This window comes from Cotesia glomerata, linkage group LG7, assembly GCF_020080835.1.
Source record: "Cotesia glomerata isolate CgM1 linkage group LG7, MPM_Cglom_v2.3, whole genome shotgun sequence".
NCBI classification, from domain to species: Eukaryota; Metazoa; Arthropoda; class Insecta; order Hymenoptera; family Braconidae; genus Cotesia; species Cotesia glomerata.
Window position 1 is genome coordinate 25,003,780 of NC_058164.1, and position 23,509 is coordinate 25,027,288.

The following is a 23,509-nucleotide window of genomic DNA, read 5'->3' on the forward strand; positions in this document are numbered from 1 at the left end:
TTTCAATTTCTACCATTTACTATGTCTGATTTCATTTGTTTCGGAAATTACTATGGGCCATTGTAAAATTTTATTCTGAGTCAATAAGGTTCACTAGTAATATGCACCATTGTAATATCTAAAATCCATGCAGAATAAAAAATAATGGAAATTTCTCACCGTGTGGAATAAACTACCAATAGACTGTACAAATGAATGTATTTTTAAGGAATTTCGGAGTTCATGCTTTAATTTCTATCTGTCGAATTTAAAAGAATAACTGATTGATTGATAAATGTGTAATGATGTGATGATGATAGTGCATTATTATTTACTTTTTACTTTTTACTTTTTATATTTTATATATGATTATAAATTTATACCATATACTTTTTGTATTAAATAATTGTATCTGTGATGGCCGCAAGGAGCCTAGACTCCATGGCCAAATAACAATAAATAAAATAAAATAAATAAATAATATTTTTGTATTATTATTGCAAATAATTATAATTGCAATGTAGAAAGTTTAAAAAATAAAAAAAGTAATTTTTAAAACACAATTTTGTTAAATAAAGTAAAAATAAAAAAATAATTAAATGACAGTTAATTTTCATAACAAACAAAATTTAAATTTTCGCCAGAAGGTGTCGCTTTAGTAACAAGTAACGTGGCGGCGTGAGTGGCGGGTGGCCGAGTGCGTCAGTACCAGTAACTGTTTTCAGATCCGTCAGTAAATCGCGAGCATTCAAAGCGGTCAGTTTACTATTTTTATACCTTGAATATATTTTTTACACCTTTGTAAGCAGACATTATTATAATACATACCAGTGAGAGGTTTACACCCACGCTTAGTGCCTTTATAATAATACATAATAATTATTAAACTGTTTACCAACACAAAGCATTTATTTCTCGTGATCGTGATCGTGGATTAAAAGGATAAACGCGATGGCGGACGAGGGACATGAAAATGGTACCAGCAACGGCGAAGTTCCTGAAATCGAACTCATAATCAAGGTAATTATTTAATTATACATTTTAATGCTAATTACTCGTGATATTTATTTATTTATTTTTTTTTATTTAAATTATATTATTTTTACTTTTAGGTTTTTATTTTAAAGTAAAGCCGCGTTTACACGCACGCGTTACCGAATTTTGTCCGTTAAATAAAAGTTACACCCGGAATTCTCTAGAGCATGACGTTAATTTACTGAAAAATATTACACAAATATTACTCCAAGATTTTTATGGAATTCTTTGATTTTTTTTTATAATAATTATTGTTTGTGCACTGACTAATTTTAAGATTAGATTTTCTTGGCGATGACTAATCACTTAGATCTTTTATTTTCTTTATTAATTTATTCTCAGATGCTAATTTTTCCGAGCCTTCCAGCTATCAATTATTATTTTTATTTTTATCCACGCACTACAACGCATTTATGCTGATAAATTGTTCTATTAATATTTTTAAGAGAGTCGGAAAAAATTATATATTAATTTTTTTTTATATAAATTAAGAAAATTTTGCTTTATTAAATAGCTTTTGTTGAATTGTACGGTACTTTCTTAAATATTGACGTTTTTAAAGATATAAGCTCATCTTGATGTTATACTCATCAAGAGCTTTCATTAGAGTACCCACATGCATTTTTGATATATTTTTTATGTATATATATATATATATATATATATAATATATATCTATAAATATATAAAATATATTTTTAAAGATATAAGCTCATTCCAAGGTTACACTCATCAAGAGCTTTCATTTGAATACCTACATGGCATTTTTTATATATTTTATATATATATGGTATTTGTGGAATATATAAATATATAAAATATATAAAAAATTGATGTGGGTACTCTAATAAAAGGTCTCGATGAGTGAAACATAGAGATGAGCTTATATCTTTAAAAATGTCAATAGCTCACAAGATACTAGGTCATTTCTTAATTATTGACGTTTTTAAAGATATAAACTTATTTCGATGTTAGACTCATCAAGAGCTTTCATTAGAGTACCCACATGCATTTTTGATATATTTTTTATGTATACATATATATATATATATATATATATATATATATATATATATATATATATATATATAATATATATCTATAAATATATAAAATATATTTTTAAAGATATAAGCTCATTCCAAGGTTACACTCATCAAGAGCTTTCATTTGAATATCTACATGGCATTTTTTATATATTTTATATATATATGGTATTTGTGGAATATATAAATATATAAAATATATAATAAATTGATGTGGGTACTCTAATAAAAGGTCTCGATGAGTAAAACATAGAGATGAGCTTATATCTTTAAAAATGTCAATAGCTCACAAGATACTAGGTCATTTCTTAATTATTGACGTTTTTAAAGATATAAACTTATTTCGATGTTAGACTCATCAAGAGCTTTCATTAGAGTACCCACATGCATTTTTGATATATTTTTTATGTATACATATATATATATATAACATATCTATAAATATATAAAATATATGAAAAAATGATGTGGGTACTCAAATTAAAGATCTTGATGAGTGTAATGTCGAGATGAGTTTATATCTTTAAAAATGTCAATAGTTTACAAGATATTTATTAAAATGCTCTGTACTTTCTTAAATGTTGATATTTTTAAAGATATAAGCTCATTCCAAGGTTACACTCATCAAGAACTTTCATTTGAGTACCTACATGGCATTTTTTATATATTTTATATATATATATATATATATATGGTATTTGTGGAATATATAAATATATAAAATATATAAAAAATTGATGTGGGTACTCTAATAAAAGGTCTCGATGAATGAAACATAGAGATGAGCTTATATCTTTAAAAATGTCGATAGCTCACAAGATACTAGGTCATTTCTTAATTATTGACGTTTTTAAAGATATAAACTTATTTCGATGTTACACTCATCAAGAGCTTTCATTTGAGTACCCACATGTACTTTTTATATATTTTTTATTTATTTATATATGTAATATATATAAATATAAAAATATATGAAAAATTGATGTAGGTACTTAAAAGAAAGGTCTCGGTGAGTGTAATGTCGGGGTGAGTTTATATCTTTAAAAATATCATTAGTTAACAAGATACAAGGTAATTTCTTAATTATTGCCATTTTTTAAGATATAAACACATTTTGTTGTTACACTCATCGAGATCTTTCATTTGAGTACCCACATGGCATTTTTTATATATTTTACATATATACATATATATAATATATATAAATATATAGAATATATGAAAAATTGATGTGGGTACTCAAATGAAAGGTTTCGATAAATGTAATATCGGGTTGAGCTTATATCTTTAAAAATGTCAATGGTTCACAAGATATTTGTTAAAAAGCCCTGTAATTTCTTAAAGAAAGTACAGCGCAATTTAACAATATATAAGATACATAATTCAGAAATAACCTTGTATCTTGTGAACTACTGACATTTTTAAAGATATGCGCTAATTCCAATGTTACACTTATCAAAAGCTTTCATTTGAGTATCCACATTCATTTTTATATATTTTTTATATATACATGTATATATAATGTATATAAATATATGAAAAATTGATGTGGGTACTCAAATGAAAGGTCTTGATGAGTGTAACATTGGAATGAGCTCATATCTTTAAAAATGTCAGTAGTTCACAAGATACAAGGTTATTTCTGAATCTTGTATCTTATATATTGTTAAATTGCACTGTACTTTCTTAATTATCGACGTTTTTACAGATATAAGCTCATCCCGATGTTACATTCATCAAGAGCTTTCATTTCAGTACCCACATGCATTTTCATATATTTTTCATATATACATATATAAAATATATATAAATATATAAATATATAAAAAATTGATGTGGGTACTCAAATGAAAGGTCTCGATAAGTGTGACATCAATATGAGCTTATATCTTTAAAAATGTCAATAGTTCATAAGATACAAGGTCATATCTTAATTATGTATCCAGAGATGGACAATTTTTGAATTTTTGAATGCAGCCAAAATACCTATAATAAATTGACTATTAGTAAGAATGATATGAAAGCATGAAAAGGCACTAATTCAAGACCTTTGCAATGACACTAAATTTCACTAAAAAAACCAATTTTATCATATAACTATCCTGGTCACAAAATTTTTCTTATTTTCTTAATAATATAGATTATTCAAAAAAATTCTTTTTTTGTACCTAACAATTTAAAAAGAATATGAATAAATAAATAAAATCAGATCACAAATAAACAATCCAATATGCACTAATTGATAATATATTTCTTCCCAACAAAGATTTTCTTATGGCGTTAAAGAAATGAAAAATAAATAATCAAGGACAGCTCTCTATTTGTTGACCGTATATCAGCTAGACATTGATATATTTATCTCGATGATGGATTATTGTTGAAAAAAAGGTTAAGAAAAACGGCGCAAGTATAAATTAAAAATGTCGGTATCAAGATATAGCTTAGCTTGGTTAAAGTTTGATAAAAAACAGTTTTCTATTCAGCTGCACTACCAGTTTGACGACGTTTGCAGGAAAGCGATTGGTAAAATTGAAAGTTTTATTAAAAACAACAAAACTAAACATTCCAATAATTATCAAAATGAAGATAACCCAGTATAAACTGTAATCACAGTTACAAAAGCATTGAAGCTAATTAAAGGATTTTACGTCAACCACTGAGTTTGATGATAAGAGAATAATTATCAAAGCGACAACTAAAAAGATAACTGATAAATTTAAAATTATAAATTTAACTCGCGTCTACTAAACACAAAGGCATATTGCACGTGCAGGTCACTATTGGAATCCAACAGGCGTATTTGCTTATAACTGTACTCGCTATTGCTTAATATTAAGACCAAGAGACATTTCATGAAATATTGTTGTATTATCTATAAATTAATGACGTTTTAAATGGATTACTCGATTAAATTTATATCTTCGAAGAGATATTTGAATTTATATTGAAGATATTTGGAACCAAATTGGATTCTTCGAAATGTTTTCTTCAAGCAAAGCAAATATTTTTGTTTTTCTCCTATTTAAAAATCTTTTTCCGATAGATTGATGGCCAGAAAACATTTTTAAGCTTAATTTAAAATTTTTCTTATTAAAAAAAAGTTTTCGCGCCAAATTGATGGAAAATTTGATTTCTAAATAGAAAATATTTGAATATAAATATTAAAAAAAAAATACTTGCAATTAACGTCTAAAAGTTATAAAAAATGCAGCAAAATACTACAAAAAAATCAGGCTTAAAAATTTTGCAGCTACTGCGTTTTAAAATTGGGCAGCTGTTTTGTTCAAGCTATACAAATTCCCTTTTACTTTTATCTATTGACCTACAAGGAAATCTAAGAGAAAACTTTCTTGGCTTGAGGCTCTTGTAACCTTGTATTGGTTTACCTAAAAAACCTACTTTGTTAAAGAAAACATATTCTTCGAAGAAGAAAGAGTTTTCTAATAAGTAATCTTACTTTTTGATCAAATACAGAAGATTGATCGATTTTTCTGCAATTTTAAGGAGATCCAAGTACCTTCCTAGTGTAAAGAATGTCTAAAAAAATAATACGTAGAAATACTTTTGTTATCTTAAAATTAATTGATAAAATTTTTCAGGAAATTTACGATAAATTTACTCATTAAATAATTATTAAAATTTTATTGAATAATAAAAAATATAGCGCTTTGAATTACCGATATACACTTGAAAACACAAAAAGAGTTCCCTAACCTTCAAATTTATTTATGTTTACTGTCTAACTAAAATGACCAAGATCTTCTAGCATTTAAAAAACCGCGGTTACTTATGCTTTGAGTAACTGCGCAAGCGGTGTTGCCAAGTCAAATACAAGACTTTAAACAACGCAAGTTCCGAGTGATTTTTCATAAAAAATCTAAAATATCTCCGTAATACGTTCGGAAAGCTACTTTTTTAGTAGATTTCATAGAAATCTAACTATTGCATTGGTCCTCATGACGGAACTTTTGAAAAATTTTGCTATATTTCGACTCAGCTCGTCAAGCGGATTCAGAAAATGCATATGGTTCAAAAGTTTATATATGTATGTATTTATATATATATACGATATAATCGGCATTGTCTCTTCTCTAACTCTCGTAATTCTATACGGATCTCAATAAACCGTAACATACTTATTCTTAGGACAATTTCCGAGGTTAAGTTCTAAGATGAGCCAAATCTGTCGATTAGTTTAGAAATGAGAGCAATTCAAAAATTTTCAAAAATCGAAAAAAATTTTCACTTATACCTTATTTCCGTGCAATAACAATGGAACGCGACATCCTATCGGATTTCTGTCAATTGCATTTGAAAGCTTATTTAATAAGCTTCAATTTGTGTACTTATTTATTTCTCCAAATTAAATAGTTTAGGAATAATAGCAATTCAACAATTTTCAAAAATCGCAAAAATTTTCACTTTTACCGTATTTTCGTGCAATTACAATTGAACGCGATATCTTATCAAAATTCTATAAATGGTATCTGAAAGCTTATTAAATAAGCTTTAATTTGTGCACCTCATTATCAGTCTAGGCCAAAAATCACCTACTTTCTCAGACAGATTTAATGAAATTTTACTTTTGCATTCGTTTTGACGTCATTGTTGTTTAATCAGACAGAAATTTATTTTTTTTTTTTTTTCGTATGCAACCCTAGTAGTATTTTTATTATTCATTATGAAATCTACTTCCATTTCGGCTGCCGAATGGCCTTTTTTATTGTTTTAATCGAAAGCTTATTATTTTTTCAATCAAATTCAATGAAAATAAAATTTTTTTTAAATCGTTAATTGCACTAAATTCTTAACCAAATACACGGCTGAATCTCCATTTTACATGTAAAAATTACAATTTTCAAACCTAATTATTTGATTAAATATCCCGGAAATTTACTGTTTTAAATTTTTTTATTAATTATTCTGCGTAGATTGAATTTACAAATTGTCATGAAGTTTTAAAAATTTGACTACTTCGCTTGGATCTCCTTAAATACGCACTATTTTTTAATGAAAAACTTTGAAGTAATTATGAAAAACTTCGGATTCGTCTCCAGTTTATCAGAAAAAGAATAAATTTCCTTTTTTCTTGGTAAGAAGAAATGATTCCTAAAAAGTTTTCCCGTTTTCACCAAAGCAAAACAAGGCTTTCTCTGTGGATCATGTCCGGAGGGCTTACAATGGAATTAAACCGTAATGATAATAATAATTGCTATTACCGTTGATTGAAAACTTTCCCCTATTTTAATAACAATGACAATGACAATTACAATAACAATCTTTTGTTATTGATGCAACAAAGAGAATAGTCGGGTCAAAGTTAACCGATCTCTTGACTCATAATCGATCGGCATCACAATGGATCGGATTTATCAGGACGAGGCTGCAGGTTGGAATGGACTGTTGGTCTTGATCTTTCTGGGTCACAAGGCCAATCGGGCTTGAGCTCAACTTGGATTCACGATAAAGAATTAAGTGTGTCAACCGGGACACTGCAGCTATCGGCTTGTATACGTTTTGTTGTAAATGTTGATGTTAATGCCGCGTTGAGATTTAAAGAGTTTAGTTTGTTTTTGTTGAGGTCCTCGACGTTAAGTCGACGTCCGGTGAATTACCTCCTAACAGGTCTCTGACAAGGTAACCGTTAAGGCTTTCTTTATGGTAGCCTTTCCCCTTGACCAGAAGAAACCTGCAACGATCCATATCTTTAAATCATTTCAAGTTTATCATTTTTGAGGGAATGTTCTTGCTTCGCAAGAACATTCTTTAGAAAGTATGCAAAAATTTTATGCTAATGTTAAGATCTCCGCAAAGTAGTCAAATTTTTTCAACTTCTTGAAAATTTTTAAATTTAATCTACGTAGCCTAATAATTAATAAAAAAAATTAAAAAGCAGTAGGTTTCCGGGATTTAATCAAATAATTAGGCTTGAAAATTGTAATTTTTACATGTAAAATGGAGATTCCATCAGCCGTGTATTTGGTTAGGAATTTAATGTAATTAACGATTTAAAAAAAATGTTATTTTTTCATTGAATTTGATTGATAAAATAATAAGCTTTCGATTACAACAATAAAAAAATAGCTTTCCAAACGTATTACGGAGATATTTTAGATTTTTTATGAAAAATCACTCGGAACTTGCGTTCCTTAAAGTCTTTTATTTGACTTGGCAACACCGCTTGTGCAGTTACTCAAAGCATAAGTAACCGCGGTTTTTTAAATGCTAGAAGATCTTAGTCATTTTAGTTAGACAGTAAACATAAATAAATTTGAAGGTTACACGGAAAAGAGTAGACTGTAATAAATAACAGTCGATTTATAATAAGTAATGATCAACTGCTAAAAATTACCATTCCAAACAGTAAAATCGTGATTTTACTATTCACTTTATAATATTTCCCATTTAAACGTTACAATTTACTCTTTACGTGGAAGAAAATACTATTTCAAACAGTAATATTCCCTATGTAAATGTCTAAAATGTTTAAGTATAATAATTAACAATTCAAACTTTGATATTTATCATTTCGTACCTAAAAAATAATCTTATATGTAAAAAGTATAAAATATAGTTAGTAAATTTCTAATACAAGCAACGTCAATATTTACAAAGTAAAATGGTAATTTTTAAACGCCACGCTAAAAATCAAACTGTAATTTTTGACTTGCTTGAACTGGTAAAATGTATATTTTAAAAGTATAATTTTTACTGTTTCAAATGTTAAATTCTCTCAGAGTGAGACCTCCTTCTCTTTCATCTAAGTTCGCCTTCTCATAATATCGACTATATATTGAAATGGCAATTTTTACTGTTTGAAACTGTAATTTTTTAAGATGAAAAAGTCATTATTTATTATAGTGACAGCTACTAATCACTTATTTTGGATATTAAATTATAAATTGTGGCTTTTATACTTTCTACATTAAGTTCTGTAATATTTATATTTTTGCCACCACGATGTCCGCTTTACTGTTTGAAACTATAAAAATTAACCGGAATCCGAGTGAATATTACAGTTTACTTTTTTCCGTGTACATGGAAAAAAGTAAACTATAAATAATACCAGTCGATTCATAATAAGTAATGATCAATTGTTAAAAATTACTATTTCAAACAGTAAAATCGTGATTTTACTATTCACTTTATAATATTTACCTTTTAAACGTTACAATTTACTCTTTACGTGGAAGAAAATACTATTTCAAACAGTAATATTCCCTATGTAAATGTCTAAAATGTTAAAGTATAATAATTAACAATTCAGACTTTGATATTTATCATTTCGTACCTAAAAAATAATCTTATGATATGTAAAAAGTATAAAATATAGTTAGTAAATTTCTAATACAAGCAACGTCAATATTTACAAAGTAAAATGGTAAATTTTAAACACAACGCTAAAAATCAAACTGTAATTTTTGACTTGCTTGGACTGGTAAAATGTATATTTTAAAAGTATAATTTTTACTGTTTCAAATGTTAAATTCTCTCAGAGTGAGACCTCCTTCTCTTTCATCTAAGTTCCCCTTCTCATAATATCGACTATATATTGAAATGGCAATTTTTACTGTTTGAAACTGTAATTTTTTAAGATGAAAGAGTCGTTATTTACTATAGTGACAGTTACTAATCGGAATCCGAGTGAATCCGGAATCCGAGTGAATATTACAGTTTACTTTTTTCCGTGTAGGAAACTCTTTTTGTGTTGTCAAGTGTATACCAGTAATCTAGAGTGGGTAATTATTTAATGAGTAAATTTATCGGAAATTCCCTCAACAAATGTTATTAATTAATTTAAAACATAATTTTAAGATACCAAAAGTATTTCTACGTATTATTTTTTTAGACATTCTTTACTCTAGGAGGGTACTTGGATCTCCTTAAAGAAATGTCAATTCAGTTGATTAACAAGCTTATATATTGTAATTTAAATAAAGCTAAAGCGTAATATGAGACTTATTCATGATGGCGAAATCCACTGAAACGTGGCGGTCATTAAACCCATTACATTACAAGTAAGACATCAGATCAGCAAAGCTCATCTTCCTCATCTTAAAAAGTATGAAAATTTAGTCACTATTAATTATCTATTCCTCTTAGATTGTTATCATTATCTTATCAACGTTCTAATTGAGCAAGCAATTAAGTCTTAGTTGTTTATAGACTCGATAACAGCGCCCCATTTTGAAGATAAGTGTGAAGAACATAATCCAAAGTGTCGTAATTGACTTTGGATTATGCTATGCTCATAGTTTTGTACGTCATGGTCAATTATACTCTTTATAATCCTGGAGGATATTGAAATGCCTGTTATATTAAACGGATTAAAATGAATAGGAGAAAATTATAGATCGTAAATAATGGACATTAATTGGTCAATACCATTGAAATTGTTTGAATAACTGTAATGCAACCTTGATTGGTTGATGAATCATTGTTGATATTGTGTGTTTGCGTGAGAAAGATCTGAAAAGGAGGAAAGATCTAAGCACTCAGATGGCGAACATTAATAAACTCAATCCTAATGTAAGATGAGTCCATTAATAGTTTTGAATCTGTGTAATGCACCCGACAAGCAACCAAGCAACCACGTACATTATTAACGTGACTCCATCTTAGGCGGCCATATATTACAGTCAATCACAATTATTTCCGAGCTCACGTTCTATTCTCCTTAAACACATATTCCAAATCTCGTTAGCACTTGGTAGTTTAAACATAAAACATTAACCATTCAGCTTGATGGGACTCGTGTACTATTTAAATGCTTCTTGTCTGCTTACAACAAATTTCTTCATTTAATCTTTAGTTTATCAGTTACTTAGAGTTTGTCTTGACTCAAAGAATCCAAGCGGCTTGACGATTTGTATGAGTGTAATGTCTTATAGAATAGATTTATAAATGTGTCATCCAGCAAAAGGTTCATCTGAAAATGTCAGGCATTACTTTTCCTCCTTTCTCTATTACAAAATTATTTGCCGATTTGTTGATACCATCAATATTGTCTTTATCTTCTTGTGAACTTTATAAGGTTACATATTTTAAAAATGAAAAACACTAAATGTAATATTTATAACCTTAATTTAAGATTCTGTTCGTAATTCTGTAAAAATTTATTCTAATTATTTATCTGTTGGGTTATCTTGAACTAAATTCAACACCTAATCACTTAGATTATTCTAATTTTATCTTAATGATAATTTTTAATAGTTTTTCTGACATTCACGCTTATTTTAATTTCATCTATTTTAACTTAGACGATTTTTCGAGTTTTCTTTTTTCCGTGTACTAAAAATAAATCGATTTAACGTCCCAAAATCATTAAAAACATTACAAGTCAAAGTGCAAAATTCACGGCGTTTAAACATTTTAATATGTTACCATACGAATTGAAATATTTTGTTGGGACAACTAAATTACTAAAGATAACTACTATTATAAATTAATTATATAATCAAGTTTTTTTGAATTGTAATTTAATTTATACCAGTCCTGTGAACAGATGTTCTGCATCTCTATAGGACAAATATGTCATGTATTATATTATATATTGATATTCTGTAATATTTTCTGGTTATTAAATAAATAAAATAAAGGCGGGAAGCCTTTATTAATGAACTTTGAATTTTTTCTGATTTACGAATCGAAAAAAAAAAAATATTCGATCCTGCCAGGATTCGAACCTGGAATCTTCTGATCCGTAGTCAGACGCGTTATCCGTTGCGCCACAGGACCATATTGCTAGTTGTACTTATCGTACCTAACACATGCTAGTTATAAGAAATTTTCTAGACTTTTATTTTTTTTTCTGTTAGTCTTACATAAATTAATTCGTAAAAAATGTATGAAGATAAAATAAAAATTCTTATAAATGTTAATTTTTTCTGATTTACGAGTTGAAAAAAAAAAATATTCGATCCTGCCAGGATTCGAACCTGGAATCTTCTGATCCGTAGTCAGACGCGTTATCCGTTGCGCCACAGGACCATGTTGCTAGTTGTACTTATCGTACCTAACACATGCTAGTTATAAGAAATTTTCTAGACATTTATTTTTTTTTCTGTTAGTTTTACATAAATTAATTCGTAAAAAATGTATGAAGATAAAATAAAAATTCTTATAAATGTTAATTTTTTCTGATTTACGAGTTGAAAAAAAAAAAATATTCGATCCTGCCAGGATTCGAACCTGGAATCTTCTGATCCGTAGTCAGACGCGTTATCCGTTGCGCCACAGGACCATATTGCTAGTTGTACTTATCGTACCTAACACATGCTAATTATACAAAATTTTCTAGACTTTTTTTTTTACTATTTATCTTGCATAAATTAATTCGTAAAAAATGTATAAAAATTCTTATAACTTTTATGAATAAATTTGAAGTTATTTATAAATAAAGTATCATCCTAACAAATAAAAAATTTCCTTTAAGAGTATTTTTGAACAAACATTACCATAATAATTATAAAAGTCAATATCCGAATGCAAACAAAAACACGTTTTGCTCAAGATAAATTTACCTTGACTTTCTCACTTACGTAATCGTCCAGCCAAAATAGTCGGACCTGTTAAAATAACAAGCATCATCGCTTAATACATAGCGAGAATGAGTCATCAACAAAACTATGTCAAGTTTCCGACTGAATACAGTAACCATTTAAATTTAAACTTACAAGTTACATTACCAAAAACGGCTCCTTATATTGAATTATGCAAATTCCACCATTTTAAGAGCGTTGTTATTTCTTCTTAGCATTATTAATTAAATAATCACAATTGTAGAGCTGCCTTGTATTGTATTGTATTGTTTGTAAAATACTGTTAAAAATTCTCCTCAATGTCATTACTCGACTTAATTGTGGGAAATGCAGAATGGAATTAATGCATCTGAAACAAATAGAATGATCGGCAGGATTGAATTACGCAATTACAATCACAATAAGGAGACACGCAACTTCAAGTCAAAGTCAATCAAATAGTCGGTTTGGTTGCATTCTAATACTTTTTTTCGATCTATCATTTCCTCAATCTAAGCATTCAATTCTACTTACAGATTTTATGTTGTCTCGTATTAACTACTTTATTTGTTTGGATCGAGAGTTCAACCGTGAAATGTATGCTGAAGAAATCGATTCACGAAATCGGCATTAGAGAGGCAAAGAATCGATTTATCTTACCAGTCAACTAATCTGTATATATGTTCAACTGTATAGTTGAATCGAGTTCAGTTGCGTAATTCCTTTCTGTTTTTCAACTGTTACATATTTCAGATATTTCTTTCTTTATATACCGACTTTTATGTCAAAAAAAGACTATTGTGAAAACAAATGATATGGTTAAATTTAATGAAGAAAAGAATGACATGATTTAAGTACTTTATGAGCTTTTAGATGCAATAAATAAAATTTGACTCAATTAAATAATAAATTTTGTTAAATCGCACTGTACTTTCTTAACCATTGACGTTTTTAAAGATATAAGCTCATCCCGATGTTACACTCATCAAGAGCTTTCATTTGAATACCCATATGCATTTTTATATATTTTTCATATATTTATATATTTAATATATATAAATATATAAAATATATGAAAAATTGATGTTGGTACTTGAAGAAAAGGTCTTGATGAGTTTAATATCGAGATGAGCTTAGGTCTTTAAAAATGTCAGTAGTTGAGAAGATACAAGGTTGTTGCTTAATTATTGATATTTTGTAAGATATAAACTTATTTCGTTACTACACTCATCGAGACCTTTCATTTGAGTACCCACATGGCATTTTTTATATATTTTACATATATCGGCGGTCTAATTAGCAATTTGTCTAACTCCTTATTTTTTAGAGGGTGATTTTTTAACATTTTGATGTATCCATAATCCAATTATAAATTACTTGAATGATTCAAACCTAAATATTATATCTCTACTAGATATTAATGATATTAAATGGTTTTTAAAGGGATGATAAATTTTGAACTAATTATTTTTTTCGTACAAATAGAAGATTCTTTAAAATGGAGTTAGACAATTTGCTAATTACAACGTCGATATGGTATTTGTGAAATATATGTAATATATAAAATATATGAAAAATTAATGTGGGTACTCAAATGAAAGGTCTCGATGAGTGTAACATCGGGATGAGCTTATATCATTAAAAATGTGAATAGTTCACAAGATATTTTAAAAATGATACTTTTTTAACTATTGACATTTTTAAAGATATAAGCTCATCCCGATGTTACACTCATCAAGAGCTTTCATTTGAGTACCCACATGAATTTTTGATATATATTTCATATATTCATATATATAATATACATAAATATATAAAATATATGAAAAATTGATGTGGGTGTTATAACAAAAGGTCTCGATGAGTGTAACATCAGGATGAGCTTATATCTTTAAAAATGTGAATAGTTCACAAGATATTTGTTAAAATGATACTTTCTTAACTATTGACATTTTTAAAGATATAAGCTCATCCCAATGTTACACTCATCAAGAGCTTTCATTTGAGTACCCACATGAATTTTTGATATATATTTCATATATTCATATATGTAATATACATAAATATATAAAATATATGAAAAATTGATGTGGGTATTCTAACAAAAGGTCTCGATGAGTGTAACATCAGGATGAGCTTATATCTTTAAAAATGTGAATAGTTCACAAGATATTTGTTAAAATAATACTTTCTTAACTATTGACATTTTTGAAGATATAAGCTCATCCCGATGTTACACTCATCAAGACCTTTCATTTGAGTACCCACATGGCATTTTTGTTTTACATTTTATATATTACATATATAATATATATATATATATATATATATATATATATATATATATATATATATATATATATGATATATATATATATATATATATACATATATATATTTAAAATATATGAAAAATTGATGTGGGTGCTCAAATGAAAGGTCTCGATGAGTGGAACATTGGAATGAGTTTATATCTTTAAAAATGTCAATAGTTCACAAGATACAAGGTCATTTCTTAATTATTGACATTTTTAAAGATATAAGCTCATCCCAAAATTACACTCATCAAGAGCTTCCATTTGAGTACCCACATGCATTTTTGATATATATTTCATATATCCAAATATATAATATATATAAATATATAAAATATATGAAAAATTGATGTGGGTACTCAAATGAAAGGTCTCGATGAGTGTAACATCAGGATGAGCTTATATCTTTAAAAATGTCATTAGTTCTCAAAATACAAGATCATATATTAATTATGTATCTACAAATACATTTTTTGAATACAGTTTAAATATTTATCATCATAAATTGACTAATGGCACAAATTCAAGTCAAAATTTATATTTCCAGGCTTCAACAATCGATGGAAGAAGAAAAGGCGCGTGTTTATTTTGCCAGGAGTATTTTATGGATCTGTATCTTCTCGCGGAATTAAAAACAATCTCCTTAAAAGTAACGACAGTTGACATGCAAAAGCCCCCTCCAGACTTTCGCACCAACTTCCAGGCGACTCCGCCGCCCATTTTGATCGACGGAGGCGACGCCATTTTGGAGAACGAGAAAATCGAGCGACATATTATGAAGAATATTCCCGGGGGTCATAACCTTTTCATCCAGGACAAAGAAGTCGCTACTCTTGTGGAAAATCTCTTCAGTGTAAGACTGAATTTAATATTGATAATTTTAATATTAATTTTGAATTAACTAACGAAGATATTTTTGCAGAAACTAAAGCTGCTGTTACTTAACGCAAAGGAGAAGGACAAGGACCCTAAATCGTCTTCTTTAATGGCCCATTTACGGAAAATAGATGAGCATTTGGGCCGCAAGGGAACGCGTTTTCTTACAGGTGATACCATGTGTTGCTTCGATTGCGAGTTGATGCCCCGTTTGCAGCACATCCGGGTGGCAGGAAAGTACTTCGCTGACTTTGAAATTCCCGAGACATTAGTGCATCTGTGGCGATACATGCATCACATGTACAGACTTGATGCATTCTTGCAGAGCTGTCCGGCAGATCAGGATATTATTAATCATTATAAGCTGCAACAGGTGTGTAAATAACGTCTGTAAGACATCACATGTAATAAGTGATAACAATTTTTTTTTACTCAAGAAATAGAACAAGGTTTAATTAATATTTAAATTATGGTCTTTCTTTAAAAGGCCTACAAATTTTTTATTTTTAATTATTTTAATCAACGAAAAAAAAGAAAAAGAATAATTTGCTAATTTTTAATTATAAAAAATTTCCTTAGATAATTTTAATTAAATTTTAAACCTCAGTAATTATTTCTTATCATCTTCACTGCAAACCTTGCTAATCAATAGGTATTACTAGGTAATTAATTTATTAGTTCTTTTCTAAAAAAAATAACCTTGAATTTAAACTTGAAATTTATTATTTTTTTTTTTCATAATTTTTTTACATGCATATTTTATTAATTTTATTAAAAAAAATTAAACTATTTATTACTAACAACCTTGCAGTTACTATGTGACTTCCGTGACTTGTGGACTATAATTAAATAAAATATTGCTTTATTAAATAATGACTTTTGTTAAATTGCACTGTACTTTTTTAACTATCGATGTTTTTAAAGATATATGCTCATTTTGATGTTACATTCGTCAAGAGCTTTCATTTGAGTACCCACATGCATTTTTGATATATTTTTTATATCATATATATATATAGTATATGTAAATATATAAAATATATGAAAAATTGATGTGGGTGCTCAAATGAAAGGTCTCGATGAGTGGAACATTGGAATGAGTTTATATCTTTAAAAATGTCAATAGTTCACAAGATACGAGGTTATTTCTTAATTATTGACATTTTTTTAAATATAAACTCATTTTGAGGTTACACTCATCAAGAGCTTTCATTTAAGTACCCACATGGCATTTTTTATATATTTTATATATATGGTATTTGTGAAATATATAAATATATGAAATTTATAAAAAATTGATGTGGGTACTTAAATGGAAGGTCTCGATAATTGTAATATCGAGATCAGCTTATATCTTTAAAAATGTCAATAGTTTACAAGATATTTGTTAAAATGCCCCATACTTTCTTAACTATTGACTTTTTTAAAGATATAAGCTCATCTCGATGTTACATTCATTAAGAGCTTTCATTTGAGTACCCACATGCATTTTTAATATAACATATATATATATAATATATGTAAATATATAAAATATATGAAAAATTGATGTGGGTGCTCAAATGAAAGGTCTCGATGAGTGGAACATTGGAATGAGTTTATATCTTTAAAAATGTCAATAGTTCACAAGATACGAGGTCATTTCTTAATTATTGACATTTTTTTAAATATAAACTCATTTTGAGGTTACACTCATCAAGAGCTTTCATTTAAGTACCCACATGGCAATTTTTATATATTTTATATATATGGTATTTGTGAAATATATAAATATATGAAATATATGAAAAATTGATGTGGGTACTTAAATCGAAGGTCTCGATAATTGTAATATCGAGATCAGCTTATATCTTTAAAAATGTCAATAGTTCACAAGATATTTGCTAAAATGCCCCATACTTTCTTAACTATTAACTTTTTTAAAGATATAAGCTTATCTCGATGTTACATTTATTAAGAGCTTTCATTTGAGTACCCACATGCATTTTGATATATTTTTCATATATATATATATATATATATATATATATATATATATATATATATAATATTTATAAATATATGAAATATATGAAAAATTGATGTTGGTACTCAAATGAAAGTTCTCGATAAGTGTAACATCGGGATGAGCTTATATCTTTGAATATGTCAATAGTTCACAAGATATAAGGTAATTTCTTAATTATGTATCTAGAGAAAGAGAATTTTCGAATGCAGCCTAAATATCATAATAAATTGACTATCGGTGAGAATGATATGAAACCTTGAAAAGGCACAAATTCAAATCAAGACCTTTGCAAGGACACTAAATTTCACTAAAAAAACCGATTTTACTATATGACTATCCTGGCCACAAAATTTTTCTTATTCTCTTAATAATATCGATTTTTTTTTTTTTTCATTATTTCTTTACTTTTTTTGTATTTACTTCAATTTTATAAAAAAAAAAACTAAACTATCTAACTTAGCTATTAATTACCACCTCAAATTTTATTTTTTCTCTAATATCTAAAGTATTACCACTAAAAACTTAAAGTAAAATTTTTTTAAATTTACATAATATTGTTAATATATATATAACATTAATAACATTGTTTAATAAACAAATAAATAAATAAATAATAGCAAGATTGGAACATTATCTCCATTTTAAAATAAAATTTCAACTATTTTTAACTAAACTCATCATTAAATTGTAATACCATTACAATAAAAATTCACCAGATTTATTTAAAACTTCCTGTTTAATTAAAAAAAAATTAAAATTCAGGAAAAAAAAACTAGCAAAGAAGTAATTACAAGAAAAATTGACATTTATTCAAATGAATTCTAAGATGTTATTCAATCTTTATTATCATTCAAGGCTTCAACAACGGACTATTAATTCCATTACTGTAATTTTATAATACTTGGTCATCAGTAGACAAATACGGTCACTAATATATTTATAAACATAAAATAGAATTTATTTGATAATAAATCTGTCACTATAAATAATTATTAATTTATATTTAAAGAAAAAAATAATAGCTAGCAATCTTACAGTCACTATGTGACTGCCGAGACTTGCGGGCTATAAATAAATAAAATTTTGTTCTAATTAAATAATGACTTATGTTAAATTACACTGTACTTTCTTAAATATTGAAATTTTTAAAGATATAAGCTCATCCCGATGTTACACTCATCAAGACCTTTCATTTGAGTACCCACATGCATTTTTGATATATTTTTCACATATACATATATATAATATATATAAATATATGAAATATATGAAAAATTGATGTGGGTACTCAAATGAAAGGTCTTGATGAGTGTATCATCGGGATGAGCTTATATCCTTAAAAATGTCAATTTTACACAAAATATATGGTCATTTCTTAACTATTGACATTTTTAAAGATATAAACTCGTTTTGATGTCACACTCATCAAGACATTTCATTTGAGTACCCACATGCATTTTTGATATATTTATATTTATATACATATATATATATAAATATATGAAATATATGAAAAATTGATGTGGGTACTCAAATGAAAGGTCTTGATGAGTGTAACATCAGGATGAGCTTATATCTTTAAAAATGTCAATAGTTGACAAGATACAAGGTCATTTCTTAATTATTGATATTTTTAAAGATGTAAACTCGTCCTGATGTTACACTCATCAAGAGCTTTCATTTGAGTACTCACATGCATTTTTTATATATTTTTCATTTATACATATATATAATATATATAAATATATGAAATATATGAAAAATTGATGTGGGTACTCAAATGAAAGGTCTTGATGAGTGTAACATCAGGATGAGCTTATATCTTTAAAAATGTCAATAGTTCACGAGATACAAGGTCATTTCTTAGCTCTTGACATTTTATCATATAAATACACTGTCTACAAAATGTATCTTATTCTTTTAATAAAATAAATAATTATTTTGCAGAGCATGAAGATGAAAAAACACGAGGAACTCGAGACTCCGACTTTCACCACGAGCATCCCCATTGAGGTCAACGACGACTAATTTTTTTCTTCTTTATGATTATCCACGCTCGTGACTTTGATTTATTAAAAGGTTTATAATTATTTTAAACAAAGAAGAAAATAATTTAAAATTTAAAATAAAAACCCTATGAGCCACGAGCTTTTTATATTATTATTATTATTATTATTATTATTATTATTATTATGGTTAAATAATATATTGCGAGTATGTTATCTATTTAATATTAAATCTTTAAATCTTTTCTATTAATAAGGAAGAAAAACTAAATTTTTTAAACGAACTTTTGTAAACAAAAAAATTCAGTAACTTAAATTTTCGTCATTTATATATTAATTAATTAATTAATTAATTATTATTATTATAATTATTATGGCTATTAATATTATGTTCATTTAATTTGTTAGCTATGTATTGATTTAATGCATAGTAGTTATTATTGTAAAACCGCTATTGTACGTAATAAATGAAGAGACACGGGAATCTCGACAATCGTGTCTCTACATCAGAATAATTTGTATTTTTTTTTTTTTTTTTTTTATTAGGTATGTAATTTTTAGTAAAATAATTTTAAATTTTATTCATAAATAATTAATTCTTTTTTTTGCAATTTATAAATTTGTATTGTATTAAGTAATTTATAATTATTTTTGGCCAAGTTATAGTCTTTGTATTTCTTCCGCTAGGGAAGAAGTATTTTGTGAAAAATTTATAAACAATTTTTTCATAATATAAGAAGAATTTTTTGAGATTTTTGTAATAAAAATTATTATAAAAATCTAAAAATTAATTTGATGTATTTCAAAAAATTATAAATTGAAATAATAAAAAAAAAAGTCAACGAAGAAATATTAAATTTTTTAAAAATAAATTTTCGCTTAGAATTTTAATAAGATTTGTGTACTATAAATGAATAAAATTGTGCTTTATTAAATAATGATTTTTATTAAATTGCACTGTACTTTTTTAACTATTAACGTTTTTGAAGATATAAACTCATTCTGATGTTATACTCATCAAGAGCTTTCATTTGAGTACCCACATGCATTTTTTATATATTTTTCATACATACATATATATAATATATATGAATATATGAAAAATTGATGTGGGTACTCAAATGAAAGGTCTCGTTAAGTGTAACATCAGGATGAGCTTATTTCTTTAAAAACTTCAATAGTTCACTAGATATTTGTTAAAATGCCCTCTACTTTCTTAACTATTGACAATTATGAAGGATATAAGCTCATTTCAATGCTACACTCATCAAGACCTTTCATTTAAGTACCCACATGCATTTTTGATATATTTTTCATACATACATATATATAATATACATAAATATATGAAAAATTGATGTGGGTACTCAAATGAAAGGTCTTGATGAGTGTAACATCATAATGAGGTTATATCCTTAAAAATGTCAATAGTTTACAAGATACAAGGTCATTTCTTAACTATTGACATTTTTAAAGACATAAACTTATTTTAATGTTACACTCATCGAGAGCTTTCATTTGAGTACCCACATGCATTTCTTATATATATATATATATATATATATATATATATATAATATATATATAAATATATAAAATATAATGTGGTTACTCAAATGAAAGGTCTTGATGAGTGTAACATCATAATGAGCTTATATCTTTAAAAATGTCAATAGTTTACAAGGTACAAGGTCATTTCTTTACTATTGACATTTTTAAAGACATAAACTCACTTTGATGTTACACTCATCGAGAGCTTTCATTTGAGTACCCACATGCATTTTTTATATATTTTTGATATATACATATATATAATATATATAAATATATAAAATATATGAAAAATTGATGTGGGTACTCAAATGAAAGGTCTCGATAAGCGTAATGTCAGGATGAGCTTATATCTTTAAAAATGTCAATAGTTTACAAAATACAAGGTCATTTCTTAACTATTGACATTTTTCAAGATATAAACTCATCCTGGTGTTACACTCATCAAGAGCTTTCATTTGAATACCCACATGCATTTTTGATATATTTTTCATACGTACATATATATAATATACATAAATATATGAAAAATTGACGTAGGTACTCAAATGAAAGGTCTTGATGAGTGTAACATCAGGATGACCTTATATCTTTAAAAATGTCAATAGTTCACGAAATACAAGGTCATTTATCCTCTTAATAATATAGATAATAAAAAAAAATATAAATTATTTTGTAAAATTTAAATATTAAAATTACCAAAAATTACATTAATTATTTCTCCCCTTAATTAAATTTCATAATTAAAAAAAAATTCTTTGATTTTTTAATATGCAATATTATTATTATCTCCATTAAAAAAACAAATTTTAAATTACAATTATTTTCATTTTTATAAATTTAAAAAAAAAGTATATAAGTAAACTTTTAAAACATTTTTGCAATAAAATTTTCAAAAATTGCCAGTATTAAAAATTTCATTACCAAAATTTAATAAAAACTTCAATTTCTTTAAAAAAAAATTATTAAAAATTAAAGTCTAAAAAAAAAATACTCTTACCTTAAATAAAAAATTATAAATATTACAATGTATATAGACTGTTAATAAATTCATGACACTGAAGTTGATAGATATTAAAAATATTTCCAGAATTTTACAAAAATATTTAAATTATAATAAAAAAAAATTTAATTAAAAAGTTCCACATTAAAGTTAGCCGCCATTTTTAATTTTTTAATTTTTTTTTATTTATTAAATTAAAACTAAAAAATATTTTTAAAAAAATGCACTTATAGTTTTTCAAGTTTTTTACAAATGAAATTTTTTTTTTTATTTTTATGTAATATTTTTTTCAATGAAAAAAAAATTCTAAAAGTTTTTAAATGTCGGCTAACTTAATTTTCATTTATAAAAAATTTCAACTCGTAATTTTTAGAAGAATTTTTTATTGTAATTTATTTATTAAAAAAATTCTTAAAATTGACAGCTGACGGCTAACTTCAGTATTATATTTTATTTGAGCGCCCACTGCTGCCACCACCGGAGTCAGTACAAAGTCCAACCTAAAAAATAATCCGCTTATAATAACAATTAAAAAAACAAAATTATTTCTTCTCAAAAAAATTTTAATAAATAAAATTAATAATAATAAAAGAAGAAATATTTTTTTATTAATTAATAAAATAAAAAAAAAAAAATTATAATAAATTACGTATATATAAAAATGACTTGCGCAGTAAAAAATCTCACAGCTGATCAGTAGCTGTTCGGACAGTCGTCGTAATTACCTCAGGATAGAATTGCGTTTAATTATTATTATAAATATAAAACTACAAGTGTTTATTATAAGTGATGTTTGTGTCTATAAAAAAATAATAATTAAGAATTATTAATTATTAATTAAAAGTTTTTTAAATTTATAAAATTGTGTTGTAAAATAATAATTATTCAAGTGTTAAATCAAGTGCGACATCTCGATGGTCCGGTAAGTTATTTATTTGTAAAAAATTATTTCTTCTTTAGTAATTTATTTATCTGTAATTAAAAAGTAAAACTAATTAATTAATTATTGTTATTATTATATAAAAAAAATAAAAAAATTTGCAGGTTATTTACTTACTTGTAATTTGACCTAAAAATTTTTCTAAAACGAAAGAAGAAATATTTAACTTTAAAAATTAAACAGTTTCTTCTCACCGAGTTTATAATTGAAGTAATTTATATTTTTATACT

The 23,509-nt window shown here is 26.2% G+C and overlaps 2 protein-coding genes and 3 non-coding genes across 10 annotated transcripts in view; 2 read left to right on the top strand and 3 right to left on the bottom strand.

Annotated features, from left to right (window-relative positions):
* Nucleotides 1–259: 259 nt before the first annotated feature.
* LOC123268359 (TGF-beta-activated kinase 1 and MAP3K7-binding protein 2) overlaps nt 260–23,509 on the top strand; it is a 57,652-nt gene continuing 34,402 nt past the window's right edge. For 4 of the 6 annotated variants that reach the window (XM_044733343.1, XM_044733342.1, XM_044733347.1 and 1 more), the window contains exon 1: nt 23,031–23,261. Coding sequence is in view for 2 of the 6 variants with exons in the window: in XM_044733346.1 (XP_044589281.1) it covers nt 23,254–23,261 (8 nt within the window). In the remaining 4 variants the exon portion in view is untranslated. Of the gene's footprint in view, nt 283–23,028; nt 23,262–23,509 lie in introns of those variants that run through there. The other 2 variants (XM_044733345.1, XM_044733344.1) reach the window with 2 other exon arrangements.
* LOC123268362 (chloride intracellular channel exc-4) lies at nt 700–20,298 on the top strand. Its single transcript, XM_044733350.1, has 4 exons — nt 700–999; nt 15,443–15,748; nt 15,818–16,144; nt 19,727–20,298. The coding sequence occupies exons 1-4, from the start codon at nt 931–933 to the stop codon at nt 19,805–19,807; spliced, it is 783 nt and encodes a 260-aa protein (XP_044589285.1). The 5' UTR covers nt 700–930; the 3' UTR covers nt 19,808–20,298.
* Trnar-acg lies at nt 11,726–11,798 on the bottom strand. Its single transcript has one exon. It is a non-coding gene; the product is annotated as a tRNA-Arg (tRNA).
* On the bottom strand, nt 11,978–12,050 carry Trnar-acg. Its single transcript has one exon. It is a non-coding gene; the product is annotated as a tRNA-Arg (tRNA).
* Nucleotides 12,231–12,303, bottom strand: Trnar-acg. Its single transcript has one exon. It is a non-coding gene; the product is annotated as a tRNA-Arg (tRNA).

What these genes read in the sequence shown, in the direction of transcription:
- LOC123268362 (XM_044733350.1), top strand. Translation starts at nt 931, where the DNA reads ATGGCGGACGAGGGACATGAAAATGGTACCAGCAACGGCGAAGTTCCT. An exon ending in TTGTGGAAAATCTCTTCAGT is followed by an intron (nt 15,749 to 15,817) that starts GTAAGACTGAAT and finishes ATATTTTTGCAG; the next exon opens with AAACTAAAGCTGCTGTTACT. An exon ending in ATCATTATAAGCTGCAACAG is followed by an intron (nt 16,145 to 19,726) that starts GTGTGTAAATAA and finishes ATTATTTTGCAG; the next exon opens with AGCATGAAGATGAAAAAACA.